We start from the raw sequence: 16489 nt of genomic DNA on the forward strand, positions 1-16489 counted from the left end.
AACCAGTCCCGCAGTGTCCGTGCCCCGGTCAGGGACACCGGGATGGACACCGGGATGGACACCGGGATGGACACCGGGATGGCGGGCCGTGCCCGCCCCGCCCCGCCCCGCGCACCGTGTAGCGGGGCCCGTGCTCGCCGCCGCTCGCCGCCGCCCCGAAGAACCTGCTCAGCACCGGCTGCCCCGCGCCCCCGCCGCCCCGCCGGCCCCGCGGCATGGCCGGGCCCCGCGCCGCGGCACCGCCTCCCGCCGGATGCGCCCGCTCGGCCCGCCCCGACCCGCCCCGGCACGGCCCCGGCGCGGAGCGGCCCGGCCATGGCGCGCTCGCTCAACTCCATCGTGGCCGTCAGCCAGAACATGGGCATCGGCAAGGACGGGCAGCTGCCCTGGCCGCCGCTCAGGTACCGCGGGCCGCCGCCGCTGCGCCCTCCGCCCGCACCACAGCCCCCAGCGTGCCCCGCGCCGCGCGGCAGCGGGCGGGCGCGGCGGGGCCGCGCGGGGCGCGCTGGGAGCTGTGGTGTCTGAGGGGATGCTCTGTGAGGCGGGAAAGCGGCGGCTTGGCGGGAGCGCGGCTGTGGGGTTGTTTTTCGCGTGGGCTCTCTCTCATGCTGTGGCCGCAGGTTATCGCTCATGCGAGCACAGCTGGGGGACAAAGGTCCCGTCTCGGCCACACACCGGCTCAGCTCTGTCCAGCCGCCTCTCCCCGGCCTCCGGCAACGCACCCATCACGGGGGGATTTTTCGTTGAAATTAAAGAACTTGCGGGGAAAAAACAAAAAAAGGAAAAAAATATATATGCATTAGAGAACTTATTCTTAGGACACGTTGTAACGCAGTCCGTGCTTCCCCGGCAGGAATGAGTACAAGTACTTCCAGCGGATGACGAGCACGGCCCGTGTGGAAGGTAACGTGTGGGGTGTGTGGCACCAGAGCTCGGTTCGGCCTGGCCCTGCCCTGGCCCGCTTCCCTGCTGCCCTCACAAATCCCACCAGCATTTCAGCCCTTCGCAATCGCTCGGGCTAGATGAGGAGAGAAGATGAAGCAGGTATTTCAGAGGAGATGCAGATTGCTCCTCTTAGGGAGCAATTTTCAAGGCCTTCTTTCATCAGAAGAATAGAAAACTTCATCTAAAGTTTACCTAACAAGTCTTTACCGAAACTCCCAAGTTAAAATGGGAAGGTTTTCACAAGCTGCTCAATTAGCAGAGGTGGTTAGTTTTTTTGCAGGCTGCATGCGCTTATCTCACTTGTTTGCTGTGGCTCAGCCTTGGCCATTCCACCCACCCCTCTGACCCTTGTGACAGTAATTTTGCCGAGTTTTCTTCGTGCTGAGCCAAATCCATGCACCAGAAAGTCCAAAGCATAGAGCAGAAGTACTGCAGTTGTTTGTCAACACGGTCAATTTTCCATGGCTTGTTCAGGGCGTTTTTTATGCTGTTAAAACTAATCGTTTGGTCAAAATTCCCTTCTGGTCAGCTTGATCCATTCCCTTGTTTTGATTAGGTGCCCTACTCCATTTCCTGCCTTGAAGCTCTGTTTTGATTAGGAGACTTTCTCAAATTTTCTGAATTGAATGTCTGTTCCATAATCCACAAGGAATGCCTGATCTCATTTTGAAATAGTTCTGAGTGAAAGACTTTACATGTGTTTAGAAGACCTGATTCAGCCCTTTGTAACCCTGTATGTACTAAAAAAGGCCAGAACACAACTGACAGTTGTAAGTCTTTTTAGATGTCTGCAAGTTGCATCTTACCTGCCAGAAATAAGCTGTGATCAAGAAAAAAGATGTTTGAAATACAATTACAAAGAAACATTTTGCTCTGTCCTGCCTGCAGATCTTTTGATAAGCTGTGATCTCAGATGCTAGGCAGGTAAAGTGCTTCATAACCAGACTTCTTAATGGATTATGCTGCAATAAATCTTCACACCAGAGATGTCAGCTTTGCCTCTGTTGTGTCTCAGCCTGGAAACAACAGGGAAAGAGTGACCATGTTGGCATTGTGTTTTTTTCTCTGATGACTCCTTTTCCTCATAAAGAGAAACATTCCTTTCCTTAGCAGGTTTACATATGAGAGGTAATCAGGTTGTGAATGCTTGGGTTTGGTCAGAAACTATATTTATGTGTGAATGTTAGGGTGTGATTGATCACCTGTAGCACTTTGGCTTTAGATTTAATTTGAGTGGTTCTTCTCCTAGAAATTGTTGTGGGTTTATAAATCAGTTCTCATTTGAGAACTGGGGCCTGAGCTTGTGCTTTTGCTAACTGCTGCAGAGGGGCTTGGAAAGGCAGGGGAAGATCATCAGTGTCTCTAAAGAATTCAAACCAATTCTCTCCTGCTCAGGTAAACAGAATGCAGTGATAATGGGTAAAAAAACGTGGTTCTCCATCCCTGAGAAGAACCGTCCTTTAAAAGACAGGATTAATATTGTGCTCAGCAGGGAGCTCAAGTAAGTATGATAAATAAGGGCCCTGTAAAACAACTAAAAACCTGCACCAAAAAATGTCTGTAGTGTTACAGCACATAGCAGTTCAAAATGTAGCATTTTTGATATCTGTTTAGAAAGCATTTCTGCTGTTCTGAGTGTTATGACTACCTTACTCTTAATTTTTAATATTTAAAAATTTGTTCACAAGGTAATTGTCATTACTTGGCATCATGAGTACTGCTTTTCGCTCTACTCACAAACCATTTGACAATTTTCAATAGTGTTTCTGACTCATGTATTTAACTGTATTTCTCTAGTTCCTGCATACACTGGTGGCCCAAAGTTCATTTTTATTAGCATTTGTGGATGAACTGTCCTTTTTCAGAACTCACTTCTCGAATGCATCACCCACATTCACGCAAATATTTTTAAACACAAATGTCCACTTGTAGTGCTTCATTGCTTTGGAGGGTGTTGGTGGATTTGCAGGTGATTATGTGACAATATTGGCCTTTTCACCTGGTTTTGTTGAATGAAATATGAACGTTCTGAAAATCAACTCAAAATCTACATTTAATTTCTTCATTATCTGTATTGAATGATCTATGTTTAATTTACAGATTGTGTCTTTATCTTACAGATACGTAAATTTCTCAGTTACACTTTTTCAGAAACATGTTGTGAAATTCCATATTCTTTATTTAGAATGCCTTCTAAATTACAGTTAAGCTATGATCTGTTGAACAATCCTACAGTCAGATGAGACTTCTAACATAATTTAGCAATAACAGGCACTTCAAAATAATTAACTGACGTGCAGCATGTAGTTATTTGTTAATTCAGCAGAGCATATTTTGTGTTTAGAGTGTATTGATGATCATGATGAATTGTCCTTGATTTATTAGTAATAGAGCTTTGCTTTTTCTAGGGAAACCCCGAAAGGAGCACATTATCTTTCCAAAAGTCTGGATGATGCTCTAGTTCTTCTGGATTCACCAGAGTTAAAAAGTAAAGTAGACATGGTTTGGATCGTGGGAGGCACTTCAGTGTACAAGGTACATTTAGCCTCCTCCTAAATTACTCATTTTCTGTGATGGGATGAGGATGAAGTTCTTATTACTGCTGCTTTAGGAGGTGCTTTCCCTTCACATTACCAGCAAACTGCAGTGATTATAACAGAACAGGTCTCAGAGAGTAGGATCTCAACTCTCAAGCTCAGAATACCTGTCTAGAAGCTGAACATTGCTCTTGCCAGTGGGCCAGTGTCACACTGTTGTTGTGCTTTTGAGAGCTTTTCATAAAACCTAAATTGCTGGATTCTTCAGAAAAAGCCCATATTATTATGTTTATTTTACTGAGCCCATGTTTTTGTGTTTATTTTACTGAGATTGCTGACTGACCCTGCAAAGGGTGTGAAAAGAAAAAAAAGGAAAAGTGCTCCAGTATGTTTAGTCAGAGTATGACACTTTGTACATGTAAATGGAAAAGAAAATAGGATTTAGAGAGAGCTGACAGGTCATGGTGTCGGCAATAACAGGAGATAACCACACAACAAAAGGTCGCACTCACTCTGCTTTCCCATCCAGCAGTGTTCCTACTGCTCCCGCTCCCTGGGTCAAGAGTTGTAAAGCTAATTCTATTTAACAGTGAAAGGAACAGTGCTGCCGTCCTGTAGTCATTACAGGCATGCTGGGAGATACACTGCAGTTGTTGTTGGGCACTCGGATGTGAGATGTGTGATGACAGTGCCATAATGCACCTGGTGCGGAGTCTGGGCTGATACTGTGCCCTGTGTACGGGGTAGGAAAATGCATTTTGCTGGTACTTCTTGCCTTTACACTTTGTGCTTTTCATGAACCTCTCTGTGTGAGGAAATGCATCTTTCATAGTAAAAGCAATGAGGTAGTTAGAGATTGCTAAGATTGTAAGAAGGTGAGGTGAAATAGCACTGTTGTTCCTCATGGTGAAGTCCACCATGTTTTCCATGTGGAAATGCATTCAGCCTAAAATCAGATGTTATCCTACAGAAGAAGTGTCCTTGGCTCTGTCATGGTTTGACTCTGGCGCAATGCTAGTGCAAGGCTCTCTGCCGTGACAGTGCCTGTGCCATGCAGAGGGTTTCTGGAGAGGGCTTCTCCTCACAGAGGGCAGAGCCAGAGCCAGCTGTGAGCAGCAGCATTTGCCCCTTCCCTGACACAGGCTCAGCTGTAAAGAGCTGTTGCTTCTGCTGCTTCTTCAAGAGCATCTGTCTTGGAGGCTTCTGATACTTGGAAGAAAGTAATGCGTTTTTTTAGACCATTACTCACCAATACTCAGCAGGTTTGATCAAGAATAAATTGGAAAGTACTATTTGTACTGATCAGTACAAGGGAGTGTGTAAAGTAAAGGAGACCTGGCTACCCCGGACATGGACAAGCATTGTGAGAGATGGGAATGTCCAATGTGGAGAAGAGAAGGCTCTAGGGACATATCAGAACCCCTTCCACTGCCTAAAGGGGCTCCATGAGAGCTGGGGACAAGGCATGGAGTGACAGGACACAGGGAATGGCTCCCACTGCTGAGGGCAGGGATGGATGGGATATTGGGAATTAGGAATTGTTCCCTGGCAGGGTGGGCAGGCCCTGGCACAGGGTGCCCAGAGCAGCTGGGGCTGCCCCTGCATCCCTGGCAGTGCCCAAGGCCAGGCTGGATATTGGGGCTTGGAGCACCCTGGGACAGTGGAAGGTGTCCCTGCCCTTGGAACAAGATGAGCTTTAAGGTTCTGTCCAACCCAAACCCTTTTGTGGTTCTAAAATTTCAGCTGTTTCCTTTCAATCATCTGCTCAAGACATTGCAAAGAAAAGTGTAAATACATTCGGGAAAAATCTGACCATTTCATGCAGATTTCTGCACTCAAACTACCTTTGTGATGTTAACTGAATTGGTTTTATGGGGACCATACATATTTGCCAAAACTACAAGTAATATTTTTAGTGCCTGTATTAAAAGATGCACAAAGCATTTTACAGGAGTATTTCCATTATACTATGTAGAAATGTGTGGGAAATAAAATAGCAATTGGTAATTGAAGTAAATAATTTTATTCGGTAGTTGTAGGTATTTGGTTTTAAAGCACTATTTTGATTTCACTAGTTTGTGTGGCTCAAAGGTTGAGATCTGATTTTGTTCATTAATACAGGTCTGTGCTTGTCTGTAGAAAGACATACCCCATTTTGATTATTCAGGCTGTTACAGGACTCTCTTACAGAAAACCAAGTCTGTTTATGCTTTCTACCATCAAACAGAAAGAATGTTCACAGGAGAGTTCTTTGCTGCCCTTTTAGACCAGGGGAAGCACTTGCAGGTGGCAGATTTGTGGGTTCCCAGTGGGATGTGCCTCCAGGCTCTCTGTTACGGTTTTCTGTGTGACCCTGCCATGCTGTGTGCAAGGAGCATGGTGTGTGCAGGGTAATTGTTCTGTGGGTTGCTAACTCCTTGGGGCACAGTGATTTTCCATCAGGATCACTACAGAGTGGAACCACAGGCAGCCATGTGCTCTGACAGCCTGTCGGGGCTGCTGTGGCTGTTAGAGGAGGAGTGGGAAGATGTGAGGATTCTTGGGACAGCACTGCAGCTGCTGTGCCCAGGTTGATCTGTGGTCCTGGGCACAGTGAGCTCAGTCCGGTGACATTCCATTGGAGTGGGATTCCAAGGAATAGAAAGCAGATGCAGAATGCACAGGCGGTGAGGGTCAGAAGCTGCAGCAGCAGCTTTGCCATTGCCAGACAACGTCTCCAGGGCCCATTTCAGACAGGGGCATATTGTCCTGTGGAGCCCTTTAACAGCTCCTAGCCTTAGCACGTATCATCAGTTAAACAGTTTGCCTTGGGGGGCTCCACCTCATCAGGGCTGTTGTCACAAAGCTCTGGGAACAAACCTCCAAGCCTGTTTCTATGAGCAGGGAGTGTGCCATGACCTTCCAGGCCTTTGCTGGTTTTGTTTCCCACACCCCTGGTGGGTGCCCTGGGCCATCCAGGATGTCTGGACACCTGCCGTGCTGTGCCCTCTGCTTGGCCCAGGCAGCGAGCTGGAGCACCAGCCCAACCTGTCCTCATCCAGGGAGCTGGGCCAAGGGGCAGCAGCTGCCCTGCTGTCTGAGTGCACCTTTGGGACACGGGTGTCCAATCAGTCTCAGGTACAGGTGGCTGCAGTGCCCTGTCCAGCCTTTAGTAAGTGAGGCAAGCCAAGGTACTACAGCAGGTGCTCCAGGATGGCATTTGGGGACAGGATGCTGCCTGCCAGAAGTGGGATGGAGGCAGGGGTTTGCTGCTGTTCCCATCCTTTTCCTCCTCAGACTGCAGAGGAGGGAGAGCCAAAGCTGTAAACATTTGAAAGGACACAGAGCATCCCTCTGTTGGTTCCGGCCATCTGTCCCACTGCCCCTTGGTTCTCAAGGACACAGTTCTCTCTAGGGCGTGGGAGGATTGGCATCAGCTGCCTCAGGCCCTCTGTGAGCTGTGGTGGCCATCCAAGTCCTCTTGTAGGCCACACTGATGCTGTGCTCACACACTGTAGGAAAACCTACCTGACCTCTGCAACAGGGAAATGGGGATCAGTGGGGACAGGGAAAGGCTGGGTGGAGTGTTGGTATTGGCAATTGAGAGCAGGAAAGATTGATAACAGCTCCATCAGTTCAGTGAGGGTTCAGAAAAACTCATGTGGGTGTCATCTTCTTGAATTTGACTGGCCACTGGTCCCTCATCAGGTTTATTATCTCCTAATGTAGCCACAGGGCAGTAGCAATGCCCCCAGGGAAGTTTTCATCTTCTGATAGCACAGGCTTACCAGGTTAATTTGCTTGGATATAAGTGCAATGCCATCTGCATCCCCTGTGCACTGTTCTGGATCTCCTGAGCTCCGGGAGGAGCTGGAAGTGCTGTTGTTTGCCTGGATGAGGAAGGAGGAGCCCAGCAGTTGTGAAGCTGTTACACATCATTGCAGGCACTCTGTGATTTTGTGTGAGCACTTCGTGTTTGGCGGGCTGTCTGCTGGCTTGTCAGTGCTTCTTGTGTGCTGGGGGCTTGTGGTGCTGGCTCACTCTTTAGTGCTGGCCCTGGAGTCCCTCACAGCTGTTAGAGCTCATCAGCTGTACTAGAGCACAGCTTCTGGCTCTGTTTCATCCCCAAGAAATTTCATTCATGGATATCAAAGCTGCTCCCACGTACACCTCAAGCATGGTGAGTGGGGAGAGTTGGAAGAATCATTAACAGTTGGGCTCAGTGGTCTTGGAAGTCTCTTCCAATCCTGGAGATTGTACAATCCTGTGATTTCAAAGTCAGATTTCTGTTCTGAGTTAAGATACTGCTGCACCTGAGTGGAGGTATTGTCTCTTGAGAGGTTCAAGTCTTGGCCTTGACTCTGAAAAATAGTTCTCTCTGGACATCCTGGGGGGATCAGAGGCCCACAGAAGGGTTTAGGTTGGAAAGGGCTTAAAGGCTCATGTCATTCCAAACCTCTTGTCATGGACTGGGACGCCTTTCATTAGACCAGCTTACTCTGAGTCCACTCAATACAAATTGTATCAGTGTCTTTTAACTACATTTAAACTGTGTGATTTAGACCGGTCAAAACAACATTGAGGTTTTACTAGGAATAGGACCTGTAAATCCATCACATCCTTAAATACTAAATACAATGTTAAAAAAACCAAACAAAACCAACAACAACAAACGCACACACATCACATACCAATCCACAGAAACCAGCAGGCCCAGGTGTCAACTTCCTTATGTGTATGGTATGGTTTTATGATGTTGAGTGAGTATATCAGCGTTCCACCAGCTCAGCTCTGTGCCTCCTCTAATTTCTCTTAGGTCCCAAAAAAGTGGTGAAGGCAATGGAGTGGGATGGACAGGGCAAGACTGATTGAATATCAGTGAGGACCTACTTTATTCCTTGTGGAAAGGACAGCACTATAACCAAACTCCTTTGCTACCCTGCCATGTCCTCAGCAGTATTTCATTGAGGCAGTGTCAGAGTCCAGGCCTCCCTGAACAGGCTCCTTTGGAGGCTCCCCCTGTGGAAGGTCTTGTGTTTGATACAGAATTTACTTCTTTGAAGTTTTCTGAAGTTTCCTCTGGAGAACGGGGGGGACCAAGTGTTCCCACAGGAACAGGAGCTGTCCCTATGGGCAGTAATTGGAGTGGCAGGGCTCAGGGTGGTGGGACAGGTCCATGGGGCAGGGTCTGGCCCCATGATCATAACCAGGTCAGGCATAGCCTGGGGGTGACCAGGCAGGGCTATGGGCACAGGCTGTGGCCGGGTCAGGATGGCAGCCAGTGGCTGATTTAAGTGCATCCTGGAATCCCAAAGCTGGGGAAAGTTGCCCTGAACAGAGCAGAGCAAGTGGAAAAGTGTGTTTGTCCTTGCCCCGGGGCATGCTCCCTGCCAGGCACTGGCCACTGACAGCTGCTGAGGAGCAATATGTGGCCTGAAATCAGCCTGAGCCTGTTGCTCTTCCCCAAGCTCTTTTCTGTTGCTGTTTACTGCTCACGGGCCACCTACTCACACAGCCTCCAGAGCCAGTCTGGCAAACTGAGGAAGTGTCTGCACTTCTTTTGTGAATGTGGGACAGTGACACAGCTGGCTGGTTCATTCAGCTAATGAAACCATCTCCCTAGAACAGAGGTCACCACCTGGTCTCCCTGGGATTAAATTTAACTTTCTTTGCGCTGCCTTTGGTTGGTCCCTCCCTGGTGGTGGTAGAGAGTTCTTGATAAAGCTGAATTCCCCACAGGGTTGGATACGAAGTTGATTTGTTCTTCTACTACAAAGCCAAAGTGTCTCTGTTTACAGAACATGTTTTTATTTGTGAAGCAGATTATTATTCTGTCATTTTGCAAGTGTGACTCTTCTTACCTCCCTGTCCCTAAATAAAGAAAAATACTAGTATTTGTGTACAAACTGGATGGACACCAGTTCAATGCTGTTCAATGCTTGTGTGCTGTGACTTACGTCTTTCATTTCTAACTGTTCTCTAGTAGAGCAGCTTTTCTACAAATTAGCCTCTCAGCAGTGGTTAATTAATTTTATTGGATTCCATTTGTTATTACTTGGTTCCTGTGCTTGTTGAAGTAGTTCCTAATGGCCTGCTGCATGGTGAGTCACCTTCCACAAAAAGCACTGCTCATTGCCAGTTTAAGTGAAAGAGAGGAACAGCTACAAGCTTTTCAAAAATGTTTCAAAAAAACACCAGCCCTTAGTGTAGCTTTTCATGGGTTATTTTAATGCCCACAAGGTCTGGAAGAATTGCCATTTTTTGATCTTGAAACAAAATGTATATTCCTAAGTCCTGAATTTGTAGGTGAGAACCTCACCTAAACAAACATTATCTTAGAACATTTTCATCCAAGGACCTCGGAAATGTAAAAGCTTTCAGCACTTGTTATCACTTTGCCAAAATCCAGAGATCCAACTTTGAAGTTAAACCAAAGGATAGATTGATCTGGAATTCAAAAAAATACAGCACAAGTCCCTAGCAGTGATATTAAGCATCAGAACAAATTACCTTGAGGTGTGGGCATCTCTCACCACTTAAACCTTCCTGTCTCCCAAAGAGGTGTGATTCAGAAATTGCTTGTTGCTACTGGGCCTACTGTTCCTTTCTTCTCACAGGGCTATTCAAATTTTGTTCTTAACTTCTGTCAGATACCCCAGGCTCTGAGAATAGGTATTGCTGCCACTTACCAGGTGGAACTGACACAGGGTGAAATTATCCCTTTAGAAAGTGCTCTTCAGCAGAGTCTAAAAGAGGAGATTCAGAGTGTAATTTTCACGGCTTTGCTAAAAGCCTGTGATACATAAAATTGTGACTGAGTTTGTGTTGTTTCCAAAGGCAGCAATGGAGAAGCCAATTCATCATCGATTGTTTGTGACAAGAATCTTGAAAGAATTTGAAAGTGACACATTTTTTCCAGAAATTGACCATAAAGACTACAAGCTTCTAACAGAGTAAGTACCAAAATGAGTATCAGGCTTGTCTTCAGTGTAATCTAATTTGAATGTTTTAAGGGTCATATTAAGGCCATGTTGGTTTGAGTTTGAGGTGAATTTTTCCCCAGAATCATACTTCACTTACAACCTGGAATGGCACCACACTCTACGCAGATTTTCATGGAACTTGCTCTGTTCTTCACCTTTCCTATGATGTTCACAGTAAAGAATTGTCTGTGTCTATTTGCTGCAAAAAAGATTTTTCGTATTGTTTCCTGGTTTAGAATTACTGATATATTTAGTAAGCTTTGTAACTCTCACTATGTTGTTAGTAAATAGTATTTGGCCTCTGAATGTCTTTTATAAATTGCCAAAGACAAATTAAATGGACTTGGGTGTAGAGGCTTGAGTTTTATGTATTTCTAAGGTTATTCTTTCCCTCTTGAGAAAATTACTTCTTCCTAATAAATGCAGTAGGAAAAGGTGTACAAAAACTTACAGTTTCTGCCATTCACTGTGGTTTCTTCTATATTATCCTTGTCATATTCCAGTTGTGCTTTTATGCCCTCTCCAACAAGATTACAGACACTGAGGAGCAGCAAAAATTCAGACACCTACCTCAAAACCAGGGAGGACCAGACCTGTTTTCCTCCTGCTGCTCCTGTTTTGGCTCTCAGCTGGTTACAGAGCAGCAATGGAAGAAATAGAAAGTATGAGGAGTGAGACTCTCCTCGGGGGGCACAGGAATGGATTAGCACAGCTCTGGGGGAGGATAGGCAGGGAAGAGGGATGCAGGACAGACAAGGTGGGTGGGGAGGATGAGTCATCTTCTCCAACTCCAATATATTGTGAACTACTCTGTGCTCGTTTGAGTGTCCTGAGATCTGACCCAATGCTCCCTCTTGGCTGTTCCTAGCTCTATGTTGTTTTTGGCCGATGTACTGAAATGAACATTGGTGTTAGAACATGATTTTGTAAAATAACAGGTAATTTCCTCACTGAAGTGGAAACCTGATGATGCCAAACCTTACCAAATAAATTTAAAATGTATCTCTCCCTCAAAGTCAGTATTACTCATACAAAATTCTTCTTCTTTTGCGGGGAGATGAAAAGATTTTTGAAAGCGTCTATTAATAAGAAGTGGTTTAGAAAGCCTGGAATATTGAGGAACTCTTTCTATGGTAGCAGTCACCTGTTTAGTAATCTCTTGCAGACTTATAAAAAGCCTTGTCCTTAGCATTTCCTCTAAACCAACTTAGGAAAAGCAAGGCGAAGAAAAAACCAAAGTGTTCCATAATCTCTTCTTCCTTGGCTGACATTTTGAATAACATATTGGAGGTTTTAATAAAAAATGTTGGATATTTCTGTAAGCCAAAAATAGGGGTGTTGTTTTGTGTCAGAGTATGCTTTCTTGGTCTAAAAGATGAGCATATAAATGATGGATAGTAGTTAATATGAGTCCTAAAAATGGTGTACCTGTTCTAAAAGACAATGTTTTCTTTTTTTTTTTTTCCAAACAACTTGCTTTTCTAGTTGATTGGATGAATTACAGGTGAATCATAACGATATTCATACCTGCTTGTTGGCTTTTCCTTTTTCTTCTCCTCTCTCCCTAGGTACCCAGGTGTCCCTGCTGATATCCAAGAAGAGAATGGGATCCAGTATAAATTTGAAGTATATGAAAAAACTGTCATGGCACAATAAGGGAGGTATTTTGTACTTCTGTGTAAGGGCAGGTATTTTAAACCATGAAGTTTTACTGAGTGTAAAAGTATATTAAAATTTTGAAGAAAATCATGCCTGATGGTAAAATACCTCAGTAGTGAATGGTTCCAAAAACCACACCCCACTCTTTGAAGGTACACCCTGCCGAAGGGGGTCTGAGCAATTCCACAGCAACGGTTTCAGGAGACCTTGCACTGATCTTACAGTCCATGGCAGCATCCCTGACAATTCCACAGATAAGGAAAGGCACTAGACTGTCTCAGGGCTTTTCTACTGAAACAAAGGGGTTTAGTATTTCTTTCCTTGTTCAAAATGCGCAGCATTGAGAAAGCACCAATCCTCCCAAGTTTGACTGGGGTGTTGCATACATTTACAACAGCCTTTAAAATGTATTGGTGTAGAGTAAAGGTAAGCAAGCCCAGCAGGGGAAGGGGGATCAGGAAGTCTCATGCAGCATTTGAGGGGTGCACTGATCCAGGACCTGTTGTTAGTGTTCAGGAACACATAATCATGGAATGATTATATGCAGGTGCTTTTATTAAGAGCTCTGGGTGTCAGAGTTACACACCCAAACCTGACTCCGACATGGGTTCAGGATGAACACGTTTTTATACCCTTATCGTTATATAACTACATATTAATTATTAAACTTATATTGTTCTATTGTATACATTGATTTCATCCAAGCATGAATTTTGTAATTTCCATCCAACCCCAACATCGTTTCTCATGATTTTTGTTACTGTTAAACAATAATTATATCCAATTAACAAACAGTCATTGTCTCTAACAATCATATCATCATAGTCATTAAATGATTATACAGGTGCAGCCTAACATTTTCCCAGGGCCTACCAGGCCTGTCCTTCCTTTCTAACTCCCCTGAATATTCCATGATTTTAGAAACATTTTATCCTTATACTCGCACTTAAGGGTGTGTCCCACAGGATCACCAGTCCTGCTGCAGAACCTGCTCCGGGTAGGCTCCTCTCCTTGTGGGGCCCCCGGTGATGCCAGGAGCCTCTGCAGCAGGGGCTGCCCACGGGATCACACCCTCCTTCCTGCATCAGCTGCTGCAGTGTGGGCTCCTCAGGGCTCCCCATGGGCTGAGGGCAGCCTGAGCGGCTCCTGCCTGACCTGCCCTGCAAGGGCTCTTCTCCTCCTCGCTCCCAGCACCTCTTGCCCCAGCTGTTGTTTCCCACGGGTTTTTCCCCACCTTCTCAACTCTGTTGTCCCAAAGGCGCCAGTGGCACTGGTGGGCTCAGCCTTGGCCAGCAGTGGCTCTACCCTGGAGCCAGTGGCATTGGCCCCATGGGACACGGGGGAAGAAGCTTCCAGCAGCTTCTCACAGAAGCCACCCCTGCAGTCCCCCTGCTCCCCGCACCTGGCCACACAAACCCAGCAAAATCTGGTAAAGAAGCTTTAATATTTCTCTAGGTTCAGGGTTTTTAATATTTCCCTAGGTTTCACACAGCTGTGTGAAAGCTTTGCTGCTCTCATAAAAAGTCACTGTCAGTTTGACTGCATCCCCTTCAAAGTGGAAGAAAATATACATTGATTTCTTAAAAGTCTGTGTTTCTATGTTCCTGTCAAGCATTATCAGTAAAGATGCAGTTTGTTTATCAGTATGATTTTGAATAGTCTATGTGACAAATATGGATTATAAGCAATAGTGGAGCAGTTCTGTTTAAATATTAGATATAGTTAAATACAAAAAGACTAAAAATATTAAATAAACTGGTATAATTTTCACTGATGTTCCCTTAGAATATCAGCTATGAGCACTGCTTGAATTTCCCATGGCACTTCACTACAACACCTAGCTGATAAAACACATATTTGTTGCAGCACCTGCTCTGAGTTGTCTCAGTTTTCTGTTTCCTTTAAAACTATAAGCACTTCCCTGTATTGATCTTCTTGTTCCATGTGTGCTGATGTTACCTCAATCGATAAAAACAAGTTTATGCTTACATAATGCTGCAAGAAGTCTCCAGAGTTTTAAATTGACAGCACATTGTTGAAGGGGAGGAAAGAGACTGCTACCAGGGAGATGTCATTTGTTTTTTTTTTTTCAAATACGAGTCACAGTGACCCTGGCAAAAGAATAACCTCCCGAAAGTGTTTAAAACATACCTGTTATAGGTCAGTGTTGAAAGCTCTGACAGTTTGCAAAGTACTGTGTTTAGGACAGCTGACATTTATTAAAAGTGAGAGAAAAGACTTCATGCAATGTTGGCTGAGGCCAACATATATTAGAAACCTTGTGCCTAAGTGCAGAGATAGGGTTCACTGAGGCCAGGATGTTTTGCAGCATCATTTCAGTTTCAAAGAACTTTTAACTTGGGTGCAAAAACAAGCCTGCTGAGAACATAAGTGGTTACTCTTGATTCTTTGTGGACTCACTCAGTCCTCTCCAGATTTAACTATGTCCTTTGTCAGATACAACAACAAATTAAGGTAATTGACGTTTCGTGGAAATGCGAACTTCTGTCTCCTACTTGAAACTTTTCAGAACATAATGCTGTTGCTTCAATGTGGCTCTCTGCCACAAAGATCCATTTTTGTTTGGTGTGGTTTTCAGTAGAAGCAGTGCATTGGGACAGCACCTTTTGTACCACAGCTTTTCAGTATACAGAGCCCTGTCAAGAATTAGGAGAATGCATTTGACTGCAGTGAAGCTGAACCCAAAATCATGTTCACCCCATGGACAGACAGCCCTGGCACCACTCTTTACCCACACCCAGGTTAAAGACTGTCTCAGGATGGGTGGGCAGAAGGGTGTGAGCCTGTGTGCTCAGCAAGCACATGCAGACTGTTTGCTCTCAGTGTATTGTGAGGGTGGTTACCTGGCCCCTTTACTTACCCACGATAAAAATAAGTCCTACTGTGGCTTGAAGTGAAAAAAACCTGTGTTCCAAATGCATCTTCCCCGTGTTTTGTTTACTCCTGTACCTCATTGATGAATAATTCCTTGAAAAGCCATAGATTCTCATTATGTCCAGTACAGGGGGAAATGTCATGTTTTTACCCAGTTCCATGCAGCTAAGTGCAATGAGCAGCATCATGAGTGACAGTGTAATTACCAATCACCAAGAAAAGTCTATATAGGTATAATTTAATCCTCCTCATTTATGCTTTACCAGGAACAAACTGTTCCAAACATATTAAAATCTTAATTTTCAAAGCTAATACTAGATTTAACAAGATAGCTAAAACCAGAGGGTTTGCATAAAAAGTGAAAAACAAACATAAATGTTTTTATTGCTTTTCTATTACTTATTATCTCTTATCTGACAGTGGACAGCGATTTCCATTTGGCTGTAGAAAGCTGATGTTTTCGGTAGTGTTAGAGCCACAGTGTATTCAAGGTCAGAGCTGGGAACATTCCAACAACAAATCTCTATCGTGGACAGCAATCCGTGGAAAAGAAAGGTACACTCTGAAAAATAAGTTAGCTAATTTAGCAAATAAAATACTATTAGTATTTATACAGAAGAGCAGGGGAAAAACAGGAAGGGGAGAATGGCAATGATTATCTTATTCAGGTTATCTGAGGAGAGCACTGGTAGCACTTGACATGACATCTTAATGGGGAACAGCCAATTGTGTTGACTTCATCAGACAACTGCTAATTTGCTGAGGACTTAAACCTAAACCCAGACTTAGCCTGAGTGGTTAAAAAGTTATGCTAGCAGAAGGTGGTAGCAGGCAGAGGCAGCAGCTGACTTGGAGGGAAGCATTGTTCTTTAATCAGGATAGAAAATTAGGTGAGCAGAGGTGACAGATGAGGCAACAAAGCCTGGTGAAGTACAAAACTGGGAGATGCCTCTCTTGTAATTCAGGTGTGCATTAGCTGTCTCTGCTTGCCCTGAAGGGCTGTAGGAATAAAGCCAACCAAGTCAGGGTAAGGCTGGCTGAAAAATCTGAAGAGCCAGGTCCTGAAACAGAAGAGTGGAAGAGAAGAAAGAGAGCTGAGAAGAGGAAATTGATGTTTCTCAGAAGGATACGTGGTTTATCGTGTTAGTTTGCCCTGTATCTATAATTACTAAGAAAACATTTTAAAAGTGCTGCGGGGTTTAGCACCTTGAAGATGCTGTGACAAAGAATGTCATTAGAGAGGAATTTTCAGGATTTGGGCATTTGTGTGACTGCCTTTGTCAGCTCCACAGAAATCCTCCGCTGGAGCTGCTATCTACACCCGGGAGCGAGAGTCCCATCCCAGAGCCTCCCGTGCCCAGGGCCTGTCGCTGTGCCGAGCCCAGTGCTCTTCTGCTTCCTCGGGTCTGGGACTGCATGTGGGAAACCTGCTCTTTTCCCTGCCTGCACTTGTTTTCAGTTGGCTCTGGGGTGATCCTGGGTTATTCTACC

The 16489-nt window shown here is 45.1% G+C and overlaps 2 protein-coding genes across 2 annotated transcripts in view; one reads left to right on the forward strand and one right to left on the reverse strand.

Moving 5' to 3' along the window:
• The window catches only part of MSH3 (mutS homolog 3), a 90948-nt gene extending 90719 nt beyond the window's left edge, over positions 1-229 (reverse strand). Inside the window, exon 1 of the mRNA XM_084225980.1 lies at positions 116-229. Within this exon, the coding sequence (XP_084082106.1) occupies positions 116-217 (102 nt within the window). The 5' untranslated portion in view covers positions 218-229. The remainder of the gene's footprint in view (positions 1-115) is intronic.
• A 67-nt stretch (positions 230-296) lies between these two features.
• DHFR (dihydrofolate reductase) lies at positions 297-12172 on the forward strand. The gene is made up of 6 exons (XM_084225981.1): positions 297-401; positions 854-903; positions 2341-2446; positions 3354-3480; positions 10299-10414; positions 12013-12172. Exons 1-6 carry the CDS (start codon positions 316-318, stop codon positions 12098-12100), a joined length of 573 nt encoding a protein of 190 aa, XP_084082107.1. The 5' UTR covers positions 297-315; the 3' UTR covers positions 12101-12172.
• The last annotated feature ends 4317 nt before the right edge of the window (positions 12173-16489 follow it).

The sequence above is a fragment of the Fringilla coelebs genome (assembly GCF_963513975.1).
Source record: "Fringilla coelebs genome assembly, chromosome: Z".
In the NCBI taxonomy this organism is placed as follows: Eukaryota; Metazoa; Chordata; class Aves; order Passeriformes; family Fringillidae; genus Fringilla; species Fringilla coelebs.